This window comes from Bombus huntii, chromosome 13 (assembly GCF_024542735.1).
Source record: "Bombus huntii isolate Logan2020A chromosome 13, iyBomHunt1.1, whole genome shotgun sequence".
NCBI classification, from domain to species: domain Eukaryota; kingdom Metazoa; phylum Arthropoda; class Insecta; order Hymenoptera; family Apidae; genus Bombus; species Bombus huntii.
Window position 1 is genome coordinate 6,855,360 of NC_066250.1, and position 14,755 is coordinate 6,870,114.

Here is a 14,755-nt window from a genome sequence, read left to right on the forward strand (position 1 = left end):
CGTGGATGCCACGAGGGGTAAAAGCGAGGAAAAAGGGGATTCCAGAACATTAAGGAGACAAGAAACGAGAAGAACCAGCAGGATGAAATCGGGATAAGGTGAACCTTGGTAAGAGGGAGTAAAAAAAAAAAAAAGAGTAGCAGAGACCAAAAAATACGCAACCACGAGGTAAAAGGAGAAGCGAATCCAACGAGCAAACATTTGAACTCAACGGTCTACGTTTCGCTTATCGCACGAAATCCCATTTTTATTCTTCTACCGATCTTACCCTGCCCTCTATGAGTGGCCATCTTTTTTCTACCAGCCCCAAAGCCTCTATGTATCTGATCGTCGACGGCAAAGTGGGCCACAATATCCTTATATCCCATCTCATTTCCTGTTCTTCCTCTCTTCTTTGTCTCTCCGCTCTGCCCTTCTCCCCAACCACTTTCCAAGGCAGATTACACTTTCCTAGGGAACGCAATCGATCATACGTTCGCGTGTTATTTGCTCGACTTCTTTTCCACGAAACTTTTAATGCCACCCTTAGTTCTCGGCCAAGAGAAGAATCAGTATTCTGCGTCAAGCGAGCAAGGGAGAAGTAAGATGCGAGACGCAGGCGTGTGGAATTAAAGACGGGAAAACTTATTTTTTTTCGTGGTCCTCCTCAACTACGTGACGCGCGTAACACAACCGATCTTTCGTTCATTCTTTACGATAATCACGCGATCACTTTCATACTTTCCCTGCAGTTTCTCTCACAGTTGTTCTTCCCAATGTATGTCGAAAGATATTACGTACACGGCGTGGAACGTCGGTTAGACGATAGAAGAGACACGCCGCTTTTATCAGACAAACTTATCAAGTTGATAAGAATCTAGCGAAGTCCGAAACGGACGGTTAGGTTATCCGGATCGAATCCGGGTGATAGATGACTGTAATCTGTGAAGCGGCGAATGGAGAGCCGATTTCACCAGCTTACGTGGAGATTTCCCGTGTAATGGCGAGAAAATTGGAGAAAAAGCGGAAAAAAGCCTTTCGAGCGTTTCGAGTGGTGATTGAGGATTGGGAAAAGTATTATTTATTTAACAGTAAAATCACCAAACTAATTCTATAGACCTGTGGATTTATAACGATGCACTTTTGGGCATTTCAATGAGTTTTTGGATAATGAATATGAATAAAGCTTTGCTTCAAAGCTTCTATTTTCATTTCTATGCTATCAATGTTATACTTCCACCTTCGGTGATTCTAGCATTAAGAAACTTGTGAACAATGTAAAAAAATTTCTGTTCGATGGAATTGCGATGTTCACCCGAATGTCTAGGAATTCAAATTTGTTAAATCTACAAATTGTTGGACTCTAAATATTCCAAAAAGTAGCAACAGATGCAAAAATTAAAAAAAAAACTCTTCCTGAACCCACTTGTTTGAAATCCAAAATACCCCTGACCTAGGACAATCGTTAAACTTAGGATGATGATGACACTCGAAACTAATTGCACGTAAGATTAAAAAGAAAAAAAAACGAAGAAACAAGCAAAAATGGAAGAAAGACATATGCTAGCGAGCCATCATCTTTAACGACAGCAGGAAGTAGAACCATTTCCTCGTGGTGTCGGTTGAAACCAAAGCGGCGAATGCTTTTAGATGCTCACTGGCTCTCAAAGGTGACGTAGTTTCACTCCAAGAAATAAGAACAAGACGATCTAACCGACCGCTTGAATGGCAGGGATTGCGGGTTGAAGGTAAAAACGGAGAAGGCGCAGGCAAAAACGAAGGGTGGGAGGAAGGGTTAGAATGAACGAAGAGAGAAAGCGAGAGGGTGGCTGGAACAAATGCGAGTCTCCTCCTCCATTTACGTCGGAACTACGAGCGTCAGGGTTGGGTAGCACAGACAGGAGATGGAAGAGATTCGTGGAAATGCCGTGGAATTGGATAAGCCGGCAGGGTTTGTTTTGCCAGGGGTTCGCAATAGGGGTGATAGGCTGATCGTGTACTAGCATCGCGTGGCCCACGTTCACTAGGGTCTTGTATCGCGTGTCCTGTGCAACTTTCTTCTCCTCACCCTCGAAAAACCCTGATCCAATGGCTCGACGCTGACAACGCACTCACACTGTTAACGATTCGATCCGTGAATGGTATAGATCGGCCTGATATCACATATACCGTAATGCAAAGCCTTTTTCGCGTGATATTGCAGTTTAAGTTTAGAAAATACAAAATAAACTCTTATATACATATCTGCTATCTGCTATCTCGAGTAGAACTGAAAGTGACCGATCGTAAAAATGCAATTTGAATAAACGAACTTGAAATTCACCGTGTCAGATCTAATTCGCGTGGAAAATGAGGAGAATTGAAGCAAACGTCTGCTAACAAGCTGGCTCAGAAACTATCGAGAAGGAGGGGCTCATCAAACTCTGTCCGAGAGACAAGTTGAATCCTATGGAACACGTGGAAAACGAAACGAGAGATAGGGTGAGGTCGAGGGTGAAGAGTAAGGTAAAGTTAGAGAGGAAGGAGCGGGAGGCAGTAGGTGCTGTTTGTTGAATCCTCGAGATCAATACAAGCCAGTCTATCTCTTTCTGCCTCGTAATTCCGTGAGCCTAAATGTGCGCGGGCATTCGACGTGTGTACGTATGTGTGGTACCGAGCCTCGTTTCGTTCGTGCCTCTGAAAATGCACACAGGGAGAGACGTACACAAGCGGACACACATTTACATACGATTGCAGGGCGAACTGTGACGCGTCAAGATGAGGAAGCGACAGAGAGTAAATGGGACGCTGCATTTCTGGCTACCGGTTTTAGCCACGCGTGTCAATATTTTAAAAGCACCCTGTGCAGAGACATACGTTAAAAGACAAGCGAATATTACGCCCTGAATTCGGTTCGTTTTAACGCCACGGTCGGAAATAATTCGCTCCATTTCTTCTTTTCTTTTCCTATAAAGATACACCGTCGTAATTCGGTCAATCTAATTGCACACTGACACAAGCGAAAGAATTTATCAGCGGTTAAAAAGAGAGAAAAAAATGTGATTCGTTTCAAAAGAAAAACAAATAAAAAAAAAGGGAGACGAAAGAAGAGAAATATTCACGATAAGATTCGGTTCTATTAGAAACGTTATTTTCACCGGTTCAGCTATTTCTTTAGAATTCTCTATTCGCTCGGTTCCTCTTAAAGGCCGTGAATCCTCAAAAGTGGTGAATACAGTTCTATCGACGTTTTTCCCGTGAATGACTCTCTCTCTTTTCGCGAAACGAGGCTGACGCATCCTTCTTTCTTCGTCCGCTACTATTTATGCCGATAAGAATACGGGCGAGAATTTCAAGAAGTCTCTGTCGGCCAATCGCGGGCGCTTACTTATCGCTGCCTGGAAGGATTGGCTGCGCACTGCGGTACAATACGAAAATAGGTCGGCCAATCCTCGTATCAGCACCCTCTTTCGCCCTCCTTCTGCCTATCGCCACCTCCGTTCTTTTGTTCTAACTATCGGTAGAAATGAATAAAAAAAAAAAAAAAAAAAAAATGAAAGAGAGAAAAGAGAAAAACTATCTATCTACGGATGTTCTACGCGAAGAACAAACACTTAACTTCCCTATGCAGTTTTACAATAGTGTATATGTACATCTACTACGAGTATTATTGCGAGGTCATAGTTGTCTTACTCGGGAATATTCCCAGCTATTCGTCAAAGTTCCTTAGGGTCAACCATACAGATTGCCAGCATCCACTCTCATCGACCCCTCTCTTTTCAGCCCTAAACATCGTCCAAGGGAAACACGCGTGTCTCGTCAATTCTTTGATCGATCAACGATACGCAAGACACGCGTTCCGATCACTGTTTGTCCTCGTTCGACCATCTTTCTGGTGCCGCATATTGTTGCTGCGATTGCTGGCCGCCAGACACTTGGCCACCCGACGATTGTTGCTGTTGTATCTGCGTCTGCATCTGATACAACGGGTAACTTTTCCGTTTCCGGATACCATGCATCGACAGAAGGTGTATCTGGAGGTATTGTTTCGTCTTGAACTGCTTGTTGCACACGTGACAGGAGACGTACTCGGTTTGAACTGTGTGCACGTTCACGATGTGTTGCTTGAGGTTCGAATTGTTCGAATAGATCTTCCCGCACTCCGGACACTTTGGTTTGCCAGATTGGCTCGTGTTGTCGGTTTGATGATGCTGTTGCTGGTGAAACCGACGATGAGTCTGTTGATGGAACAACGCCATGCTCTCTTGAATCTTCTCCTTGGTGCACGATTGAAGCATCAGATTGAGCTCGTTTTTCGCGCTGGCCGTTTGTTGCTGTTGCTGCAACGTTTGAAGATTGTTCTGCAGCTTCTGATGCATCATCGTCAGCTGCTCGGTATTCAGACTGTTCAGGGAGTTGAGCGAGTTCAAGGCATTTAGGGCGTGTTGCTGCGACGCTTGGCTGGTGGCGTGGAGCTGATGGTGATGATGATGCTGCTGGAGCAGAGACGACAGGTCCTGACCTTTCGAGTTGTGCACTCCGCTCTGGTAAGTTCCAGACCCGGTGTGGTCGTTCCTCGCGGAGGACGTACCCGGCAACCAACCGGAACTCGAGCTTGAACCGTCTCCTCCAGAGGGCTGCCATCGCCCTGGAACCACCAGCCAATGTCAGTCCTCAGCCAACCTCGTACGATCCCTTAAACACTATTCAATTTTTTTCCGTTCTCCCACAGCCCTTCGTTTCCCGTTCCGTTCATTTATCTCTTTTTTTTTTAACATTTTTTGTTTTACTTCCGTTTATTTTTTTTTTTTTTTTTTTTTTTTTTTTTGTCATTCCTGTCACACTGTTTCCCGCCCCCGAATCCGTGTGTGTGTTTTTTTTACTTCCCTGAATATCTATGATCCAATCGTAGATTACATTCTACTTTTTTTTTGTAAATGTATTTTTCACTCTTTTAATCTCAAGATATCACAGGTATCAATTTTATTTCGATCAGATTTTTATCTGTTTGCTGAATGTGGTAACGTGTGTACTTTGTCCTTCTTCATTGCCATTTCCACACCTCCACCCTCTCTTTTATCCATAAACAGTTTTAACAGTCGATTGAATTCATACCTCGCCTCGACCGACCAATTAGCTTTAGTAAGCCTCGAAGAAGGGTCGTTTTAAAGAATTCGAGATTAAAAAGTGTCGAGCTTGACTTTGCATGGCAACCCTAACAATTCCGTTTCTAACGACCGCAGACCATTTTTTGCGGAGGAAAATCGATATTATTCCGGTAAACGAACTCGAAGAGCCGTCGGAGACGTAGCTCCACGATAACGCTGTTACTCGCCATGTTTCTGTATTATTCTTTTATCGTTATTATTATTCTTTCTTATTATATTTTTTTCTTTTTTCAAAAAGGGTTAAGTTGGGCAAGGGGATGCAGGGTTGTGAGAGGTACGAGAGTTCCATGCATTCAACGCAACAACGAGAGACCAGAGTCTTGAGGGAATCGACGGGAGGATACTATAGTCTTGGGCTACGAAATCGTAATAAACTGTAAAATCGAATCGTTGACTCTGATCACTTACCGTAATTCGGATCCTGATTCGCCGCGTGGATCCCGGATGGCCCTGGTATCAGTCCTGTAATTATCAATTACGATCATAATCACACAATTGTCTTACACCATCCGTCAACTCTAAGCAGGAAATTAATGTCAATCGACTCGGCGTCATTTCATTTCTATCTCGATTAGTTGACTGAGAGTCGTAGTTGTGTAAGTCAGTCTACTGCAAGTTTTCATAAAATAATGTTCTGCGTTTACTACCATAAAAAATTACTTATGCTTTTTCACGTCGTTAAAACGCACAGACAGAGAATAAAATTACAACTTAACTAATTACGGAGATAGAGGGACGATTACATTTAAAAATTGAAACGTCATTGAATTTGAATTTTCAAAATCTCGACTTACAGCGCTATTATTCTTTGGCCGTTAATTAGAAATCATTATAAAGAGCAAAAAAAGTTGAATTGATTTCGGTTGAATTACCTGGTATTCCCAAGAGCGCCGTAGGAAACGAGTTACGATGGTGTTCTATAGAATCATTTAAAATGTCGCTTGGTTCCGTCTTCACGGAATTCAGGATACTGTCGTTATTCGACATCTCCTCTTCATCTGACATTGAATTTGATTCATCGCCTGTAGACTGCGTCTGTAACCAATAATAATTCCACTTTTCTTATCCAGTCTTCATAAATCTCATTTAAGACTATTAATCTTCTGACAGTATAATAAAGTGGTATCACAAACACGGTTGTATTATTGGATCATATACAAATACGTGAAAATTGCACTAACAAATCGAAAAGAACAAATTACGTATTTTGTAATTTACAGACTACATATTTTCAAAAAACTTAACTCGCAGATTTTTAAACACTGTAAAACTGTAAAAGGATTGATCCAATCAAGGTAACATTCTGTAGGGGATCGAATAATGAGATTACCAATATGTGTATTCGTTAGTGTATTTATCTTGTCGCGAAACGATATCTATACAGTTTTTACTAAATCGCTTGCGATCACGTTCGTTTATTTATAATCGTCAAAAGAAGGTTAAAAGATCCAAATTCGTATCGTTTAACGGTTACCTGTAGCGGCACCATTATTTTGCCCGGAGTTCATAACAATACCTGTGACTTAACGGTCTTGATACTCCGAAGTAAAACAACAACATGGTTTGAAGCAAATTCTAACTCTTGTACCGCTACAATTCCTTCCTACCTGTACATTATTCGTAGGTGTCGTGTGTATCGTGGGTCCTCCTTCCAGGGCCTGCCCCAGAAGTGATTCCTGCAGGTCAGTTTTCTGCTCCACGTGGTTACCCAACGGTGGACTATAACTTCTAGGTCTCTTCTCTGGTGGAGGACTCAAAGCACCCTCGTTCAATTCTCCCCTGCCGTTATCTTGCCACGGATTGCGTGGTGTCGCCTGAGAAAATCAAATATCCCTCAGTTATTACACTAGATAGTCGATTTAAAACTAAGTTTAATATTTCAAAGATTAAAATTCATATTTACCGGTGCACTACCGTTGTTTCCACCAGACGACGAAGGAGGTGGAATTTTCGCTGTGGCAGCACCGCTGTTCACATCGGCCAACCCCCGAACCTGAAGCATCTGCGCCGTTTTGAGGAAGGCAGCCAGCTGCTCCTGTCCCACGTGAACCTCGCCGTGGTACATGAAGCGCAGCAACGACTCCATATCGGACGAGGCAACGTCCCTCAGGATCACAATCGGATGCTGACATGGATTCGCCTATAGAGCGAACAAGTGAGGAAAAGAAGAAAACAAAAAAAAAAAAAAGAAAAAGAAAAAAGACCGTTGAGTCGGAAGAAATCTTATATGGCTGACGAAAATGAATTCTAGATTACGCTATCGAGAGCGTTGATTATGATCGATGCTGCCCGGACGAATCTCGTTCATGTAAATCAGTTAATCCTATTTATCAGGTCGTTCAGTCCGACCAAGTCTGGTCAATTGATTTACAACGACGATTTACAACCACGACACGTATAACGAGCAACATTTAATCCACGTCGACGATACCTTTCGTGTAGCTTTTAACGACTCGGATGGGCTATATCGTGCACATTAGCTCTCTCTTTCTCTTCCTCTATCGTTATGTGGTGCATCTTCGTCGTTTATATTCTTCTGTTTTTTAATAGTCGCAGCCAACAAGCAAACTAACCTACAAATTGACCACTTGTATAAACGTGGCTGTATAACAGGAACGATCATTCTCGATGGAAGATGGAAATTTATATGGACATATATAGCGCGCACTTACACGTTAGAGGCGTTCTCGCCGATCTATGTCCCGGCAATATACGGATCGGCGAGGCGACGGTGCGCTTGCCATTATCGGCATCGATATTAATTATAATTAATGACTACCAGAGCTTGCCAACGCTAACGCCACCATCGGTTATTTCGAGGCGACACGATTCGCGGCCAAAGGTGTCGTACAACGACGGATTCGCAAGAACGCGAGAGGAATGAACGAGAATGGCCGGTATGCATAAACTGGAATATCTCACCGGTTCGATTATCGAGACACGAAGCGTTTCGAATCAGTGATACGCTAAAAGCGCAGGGGGGAACCACGAGAATATTTATTATTGTCGATCGCCACTATCGATTTACCCGTTGCGAGTTATAATCGTTCCAGGTTTTGTAATATCGACCGGTGTGTTGACCGGTTGAAACTCGACGCTGTTGAATTTTCTTCTTTTTTTTTCTCGTTCTCTTTCTCTCTTTACTTTCGAATATTTCGCCGCGTGAAAGGAGTAACCGCGACCGGCTGACGAGACTGATTTGCCCCGAAAAATTGTGCCGTATCGATTTCTGAGATATTTTTCGACTGCAGGTTTCTCGAAGTTCGAGGATGTTTTATAGGCCGTAAAGTGATGCGGATCTAAGTTTGCGAAACTTGGAGAGATGTTAATTCTGAGACTATCTTTTATAAATATACAACACTCCACTTTTGTGAATTTGAATGATTTTTTATTGTAATGATTTTTATTAAAATACACATTGTATACTATAATCATCGGTAGTTATAGTGTTACTTTACTATAGTGTACTTAGCTGTTTACTATTATCTTGACATTACGTCTGAAGAAGAATATTGAAATATTCTGTTCAATTTAAATTCAACCATCTACACTCTCATAATTTAAAGTTAAATTCAGAATTAAAATCGAACTTTGATACAGCTACGCCTTTTTTATTTATGCCAAGTAGAAAATAATTAAACCTATGATAAACGGATAATATCGTTATTAAAGCATAAACACAGGCCAGAAATATCTAAACACGACAGAGACTTAGTCATAACGCGACTTTCGTAAACAGAAGCTTGCCAATAAACGCACGCAGTTAGTCATTAGAGAAAATTCTATTTTAAAAGCAATTACTCCCAGAGTACTATCTAGAAACGGTCAGAAATTTCACGAAATTCGCGTCAGATAATAAAAGATACGGATATAAGAGAATTATAGAACACCCTGACAATCCACGTTCGATTGAAAAACTCTTATTATAGCTGCCTGTGCTGAATGGGATTACGATACAGCGTATCGGGCGGTATAAACATTCGCAAAAGCGAGCGTCCATTTACTCGTCACGCCGGCTATTCGCTCCAAAACCGTGAATATACACACCAACGAAGAAGGGTTTCGCGATCCTGAGGCTGCACGCTATAATTGAAATAATCGCCGTGGCTGAAAGTATCTCTCTCCGCTTCGCGGTGCAGTATAGCGCGGGCGGTACACAAAGACACGAACGGAGTCCGACATGAAATAGAAGGGGAACGAAAGAGACGAGAAGAGAAAGGGAACGAAGAGAACTCCGCTATGGTCTCCTTTATCGCATTAACCAATTTAATTAACAACTTTGAGACTCCCTCTCCCCACTAATTAGACCTAACGCGATTAAAACGGGTCAATAATTAATTGTACGGATGTTCGTGCGTCGTACATGAGCGAAACAGAGGCCATCCTTCCAAAATATATTTCGCGATCGTTGTAAAATACATATACTTTAGTTCATGTACAATGGAATTCCGTACAATGGACTATTCAAACTAATCATGACTAGGTGACAAACTCATACTTTTTGTGAACGTAACTAAGAATAAGATTCGTTCCTAGGAATTATTTTCTTGTTTATTTTATTAGGTATTATAATGTGTACGTACGATCGTACTCGATGAGGATAATGAATTCTACCATTGAATTATTCGAATAATCTACTAGTTTCTTATATTTGTTTTCTCCTCGTTAGATGTAAAGTACAAGGTAGATTATTCGTAAATTTCCCATTAATCGATTACTAATCGATGTTCTGATAATAGAGATTCCATTGTGTGTATCTAATTTTTTCTTTTTAAATGCTTTCCTAATGTGTTTTCGTGAGGGAAGAATGTAGGCAGATTAATTCCCATCGAAACGTAATTTCGAAATTGAATCGAAGGTAATTAGACACGTCGATGCCGTACACGTAATAATACGCGTGCGACGTGCCACCTCGAGCCGGGAATTATATTTCGCGCACGCATTCCGTCAACAACCAGGGAAAAGTACGTTTGCAAGCGCGTCGATGAATGATTAAAGGCGAGTCTTCCGCACGTTGCAACGCCATTTAGCCTTTTATTATCGCTCAAGCTTCGAGTTTCTACTCGTACCGAATGCCCACGATTACAAAACTGGTAGAAAAGAAAAGTTCAACATCGTATTTCCTTTTTCATAATAGTACCGTAAAGTGAGGGTAAAAATGAGGGCCGGATTCGATCGATAACTTTCAGCGACGTTTCACCAATAGTGATCTAAAAACAGACCGGGATATGTTATTTTAATGTGCCACTATTTCCATCGAATATCAATATTGTACGTTTTCCCAGGCATTAAAGATCCAAGTTGAAGTTCAAATAATAGAGAAAAGGATGCCACGCAGTAATTACCATCGTATTCCGATCCATTAAAGACGATATTCGACGAGTGAAACGAAGACAGTGTCGTATAAAATTCGAGATAACCGAACAATTAATTATTACGCTATCTCGCTACCATTTTATTCTCGTTAAAAACACATCAAGTTCCTCGGTAGGCCTGGGTATCGGCAGTCGCGATCTAAAAACGAAGAAACGATGTAATTGCTTACATTATGCCGCGCATTCCGGAGCTAACCGTTTATTCCTTCTAGTTCACCTTCATTGTGTCTCATACATTCTCCTTTATTTCCATTAATCAATTATCGAAGGCAATACGCGCGCGCGAGCTCGCGATCACGAAGCGATCCACGAAGCAAAGAAACACGAAGCTTCCCCGGCACCTTCTCGTTCGACCGCTTTAATCGATCGAACGATCTTCCGTGCTCTTGCATTACTTACGGTTTTTAGAAAGCGGACGCTCTGGATTCCAGCGTGATCGCTTGCACACACAGGTGGCTAGAAAATTATGGCCGTAGCAGTCGCGACCGATGTGATATACACACGGGAAACCCGAGTCGCACAGCCTGTGCAAACCTATTCGAAGAAAATTTCTTTGACCGCCGCGAGCGTGACTACAAAAGCATCGTAATAAACCGGGCGAGAGGTTTCCCACGTTTCGCGGTATCTCGCATCGTGCTTTTAACGCGAATCCGTAGAAAACGTCGGCTGATGAGAATTAACGCGGAAAAATGAGAGGAATTATTACGACGAGGGAAGGGGGGGGGGGACTATCATTAAATTCCTCTTCGTCGTGCCACTACGTTTCGTGATCAACGGTCTCCGATCTCTTAACGATTCAACGCTAAATTTATATCTGCCTCGAAACTCTAACGTCTCACTTGTACCTTGTCCATGTGAAATCGTTTATATTTATATGTGTCACAGTTAAAGATAAAAAGTGAATGTTGCTGGTTAATGTATGTATTTATGCAGGATTTTAGCGAAAGTGCAAGACTATAAAATCAAATAAATATGTGTATATACAAAGATGTACATTATTCGTAATAAATATACTTATCTAGGAAACGTACACATTTATTATATTAACGCAAACTTCGTAAGTGTAATGTGATTCGTTAAGTAATTTCAATCCAATTAAAAATGTATGCTCCTACAAGTAAAAATGTAAATTCCATTGTTTTTCGAATACATTTACTTGTCGAATTAGTATGCGCATAGATAGGCGGCTACTAAATTTCTTTAACTACCTTTCGTATTTCGTATTTACCAATCTTACACGATCTTTTCTACGTAAATATATTCGGTTACCAATTAAATAGGTACAAATTATTCCAAACTTAGAATATTTTTCCTGCGTATATTAGTCATTTAAAGCAGAGATTAGACCGATTTCGATGCTCGTGAACTTACTCGTTCACGGCTCGAAGACGCCTTGTCGAGGGATGAAGGAAAAAGGTGGCGAGAGTTTGTACCGTTGAGCGTTTGAAGAAAAAAAAAAGTTCTTGTAATCGTGCGTCGGTGCTGTATCTTGATCGCATGTAGGCGAAGCACCCCAACTAAAGCGTAAGCAGAAAAGTAGATACGATTGCATGGTTTCTGATCCGGTTATGCAGTGAACGCGCAGCCGTCATGGCTTCACGAAACATGTCCGTTCGCCGTTACAGTCCCCCGGCCACGCATATAGTTTCGTTGTACAGACGAATACACGGACAAGTAGTTCACGCGTGCACACAACTCTTCGTTATCTTCTTATCTGGGTAGTTGGAGTTTTACTGACGCATGTTTTAAGCTTTCCTGGCGTTAACCAGTCAAATCGCGAGGCAACTTCGAGGGTAGCCAGAGTATCGATCAAACTTCGCCACGCGTTTACCCTCTTTCTCTTTGCCACCCCTAAACGAATCCACTTTCAATTTTTCGTTAACTCGTCAGGCGATGTCGTGCCAACGAAGAGGATTTTTCATACTAACGGGGACCTTAACGTTTGAAAATACATTGTTTAATTCTGTGCGGTAGTCCATATTTTTATACATTTTTCCAGAATTTTTGTACTTTCCAGTGAACGTATCACAGAACTGCTACTGGATCTATATCGCGTGAATATTTTTATTTTGAAAATTAAGGCAGTTTTCATTTAATTGTATCATATTCATTGAAATTAGATAAACTATTATCTCGCAATTATAGGTTTCTCAGGGTGATTCGTTGGATATTCCTGTGAAAGAAATCGTTGGAGGACGATGGAAGATCTCCGACTATTGATATTCGAACGATACTTGAATGCATTCAATAAACTTCTTTGTACGTCCGTTGTCTATAGACACTTCGTTTGTCCGAACTGCATTTATTGGAATGAAATTTTAATTAGTTCTCGTTTAACCGATCTCTTTCCTGCCGATTGGATTCGCTTATCTAAAGTCTTTATTGCTCGGAGAAAAATCATGGACAGTGGAAGGAATTGGCAAATTCCTTTTAATCTTTGCCGGATTCGTATAGAGTTGTAGTTTAGGGTAATCCCAAATTATATCCAAATCGCTCCAACACCAAGACTGAACGTAAAATAAACGTAAAACGCAGAAACACTGGAATCTACAAAGTGGACGCATCAAGAGAGACGCGTGGTGAGAAGAATTGCTGAATTGCTATTACTCCTTGACAGATCCGTATAAACAGAGTTCTGATGTTCACTCAGAGTAATTCTGAACTGCGTGACTTCCTAGTAACGGAATCTAATCATTCCAAATGTCTAGAATCGTACGTAGCAAGACAAAGAAAGACCGGAATGAACGAAGCGGATGCATGGAGGGAGACGCGTGTGCCGACGACAATGGCGGGAACAAGAAATACACGCATGTACATTGTACACGCGGCGCGTTTCACGCTCCCTCCTTCTTCAGCGTCGCTTTTCCAGGCGCAGGCTGTGCAGGAATGCGCGCACGTACAACTACGCACTTCCGTTGATAAAAATACACGGAGGTATAATGTGTCTCTCGGTACACGCGCGGCCATCGTCATTTCGCTTGGCTTGTACTCCACGTTACACAGTTGGAAAGAGAGCAAACACAGAAACAGAGAAAAAAATGAAGGAAGGAAGGGAGACATGTCAAGGAAGAGACAGAGTACGACGAAATACAGATAGAGACGAACAGTGAACCGAACAAGGAGCAGAATGAAAGAAAAGAAAGGGAAAAAAATGACGAACGTCGAAAGAGGACGGGACGAACACGTTATACGCACACGCAGCACAATAATATACCGGCGATAATTTGCTGGCCGCATGTGCACGACTGCTGTGGCCGTGCGACATTAAGCGTAATGCGAGTGCACCGTGTGCATAGACGCCGCATTAACGAAAAACGAGAATACGAAGGCTTATTAGAGGCGTAGAGAGCACGTTTACGGGCGAAGAACGACCCTCGTCGACGTTGACGACGATGAGCCGCGCCTGGAAATTAAATACGCGCGTGAGAAGAGAGACCCGGTGAGGACATGCACACAGGAAAGCGCGCGTCCAGCTTTCCGTTTCTCCGCTCCCTGGTCTCCGTGCATTCCGTGTTCCCGCAAATTGACACGAGCACCAACCGTATGTATATATTTAGATGTGCCGGCCAGTCGGTGGGAGGCAAGATATTTTAAAATATGAAGACACTCGGTAGAAGATGCAATCCGCGTCGAGACACCGAACTGGAAATAAAATTGTATCGATTCGTCGATACACTAAGAACTTTCTGCAAAATGAAATTACATATCTATATATATATATATCTCTATCTAAATATATATATACTCTAGGCATAATAGGCATAATATATATATATGTATATCCTCCTAGAGTCTTTTTCTAAAAATCTCCATAATTCTTACCATTGGTCATATTCAGCAACGTGTAACCAGAAGTTATCCTTTTCATCTCGTAATATCCCGAAATATCACAAGCCTCTCAAGAGTAGATACCACTACTCGTAAGACAAGGAAAGAGCATGAAAAGAGAAAAAAATGAGAGATACATATTTCGAATGTCTAATCCTCGAACGTTCCCACAGCAGCATCCATAGCAAACTGGTAATTGATAGTTATTAGAGGAACGTACTGTTATTTCAGTTATCGGTCAGATTGATCTTCCGCGCATTTTAAATTCACGCCACGACTACGTACCTACGTGTATGTGTATATTCATTTCGGATCAAGAGGACGTTTTCGATTCGACCGCGCCGGATAAATCACTGCCACACGGGTTCTCCGTAATGGCGCACATAGATGCCGTAGCAAGGGGTATCTAGTAGACGGGCCACACGT

The 14,755-nt window shown here is 42.0% G+C and overlaps 1 protein-coding gene across 12 annotated transcripts in view; it reads right to left on the minus strand.

The window, feature by feature from the left end:
* The window catches only part of LOC126872319 (protein abrupt-like), a 78,616-nt gene that overhangs the window by 26,453 nt on the left and 37,408 nt on the right, over positions 1–14,755 (minus strand). For 11 of the 12 annotated variants that reach the window (XR_007691941.1, XM_050632132.1, XM_050632123.1 and 8 more), the window contains 4 exons: positions 7,030–7,266; positions 6,734–6,940; positions 5,999–6,161; positions 5,535–5,588 (listed from right to left, as the gene is read on the minus strand). Coding sequence is in view for 10 of the 12 variants with exons in the window: in XM_050632132.1 (XP_050488089.1) it covers positions 5,535–5,588; positions 5,999–6,161; positions 6,734–6,940; positions 7,030–7,266 (661 nt within the window). In the remaining 2 variants the exon portion in view is untranslated. Of the gene's footprint in view, positions 1–3,651; positions 4,607–5,534; positions 5,589–5,998; positions 6,162–6,733; positions 6,941–7,029; positions 7,267–14,755 lie in introns of all 12 variants that reach the window. The other variant, XR_007691940.1, reaches the window with a different exon arrangement.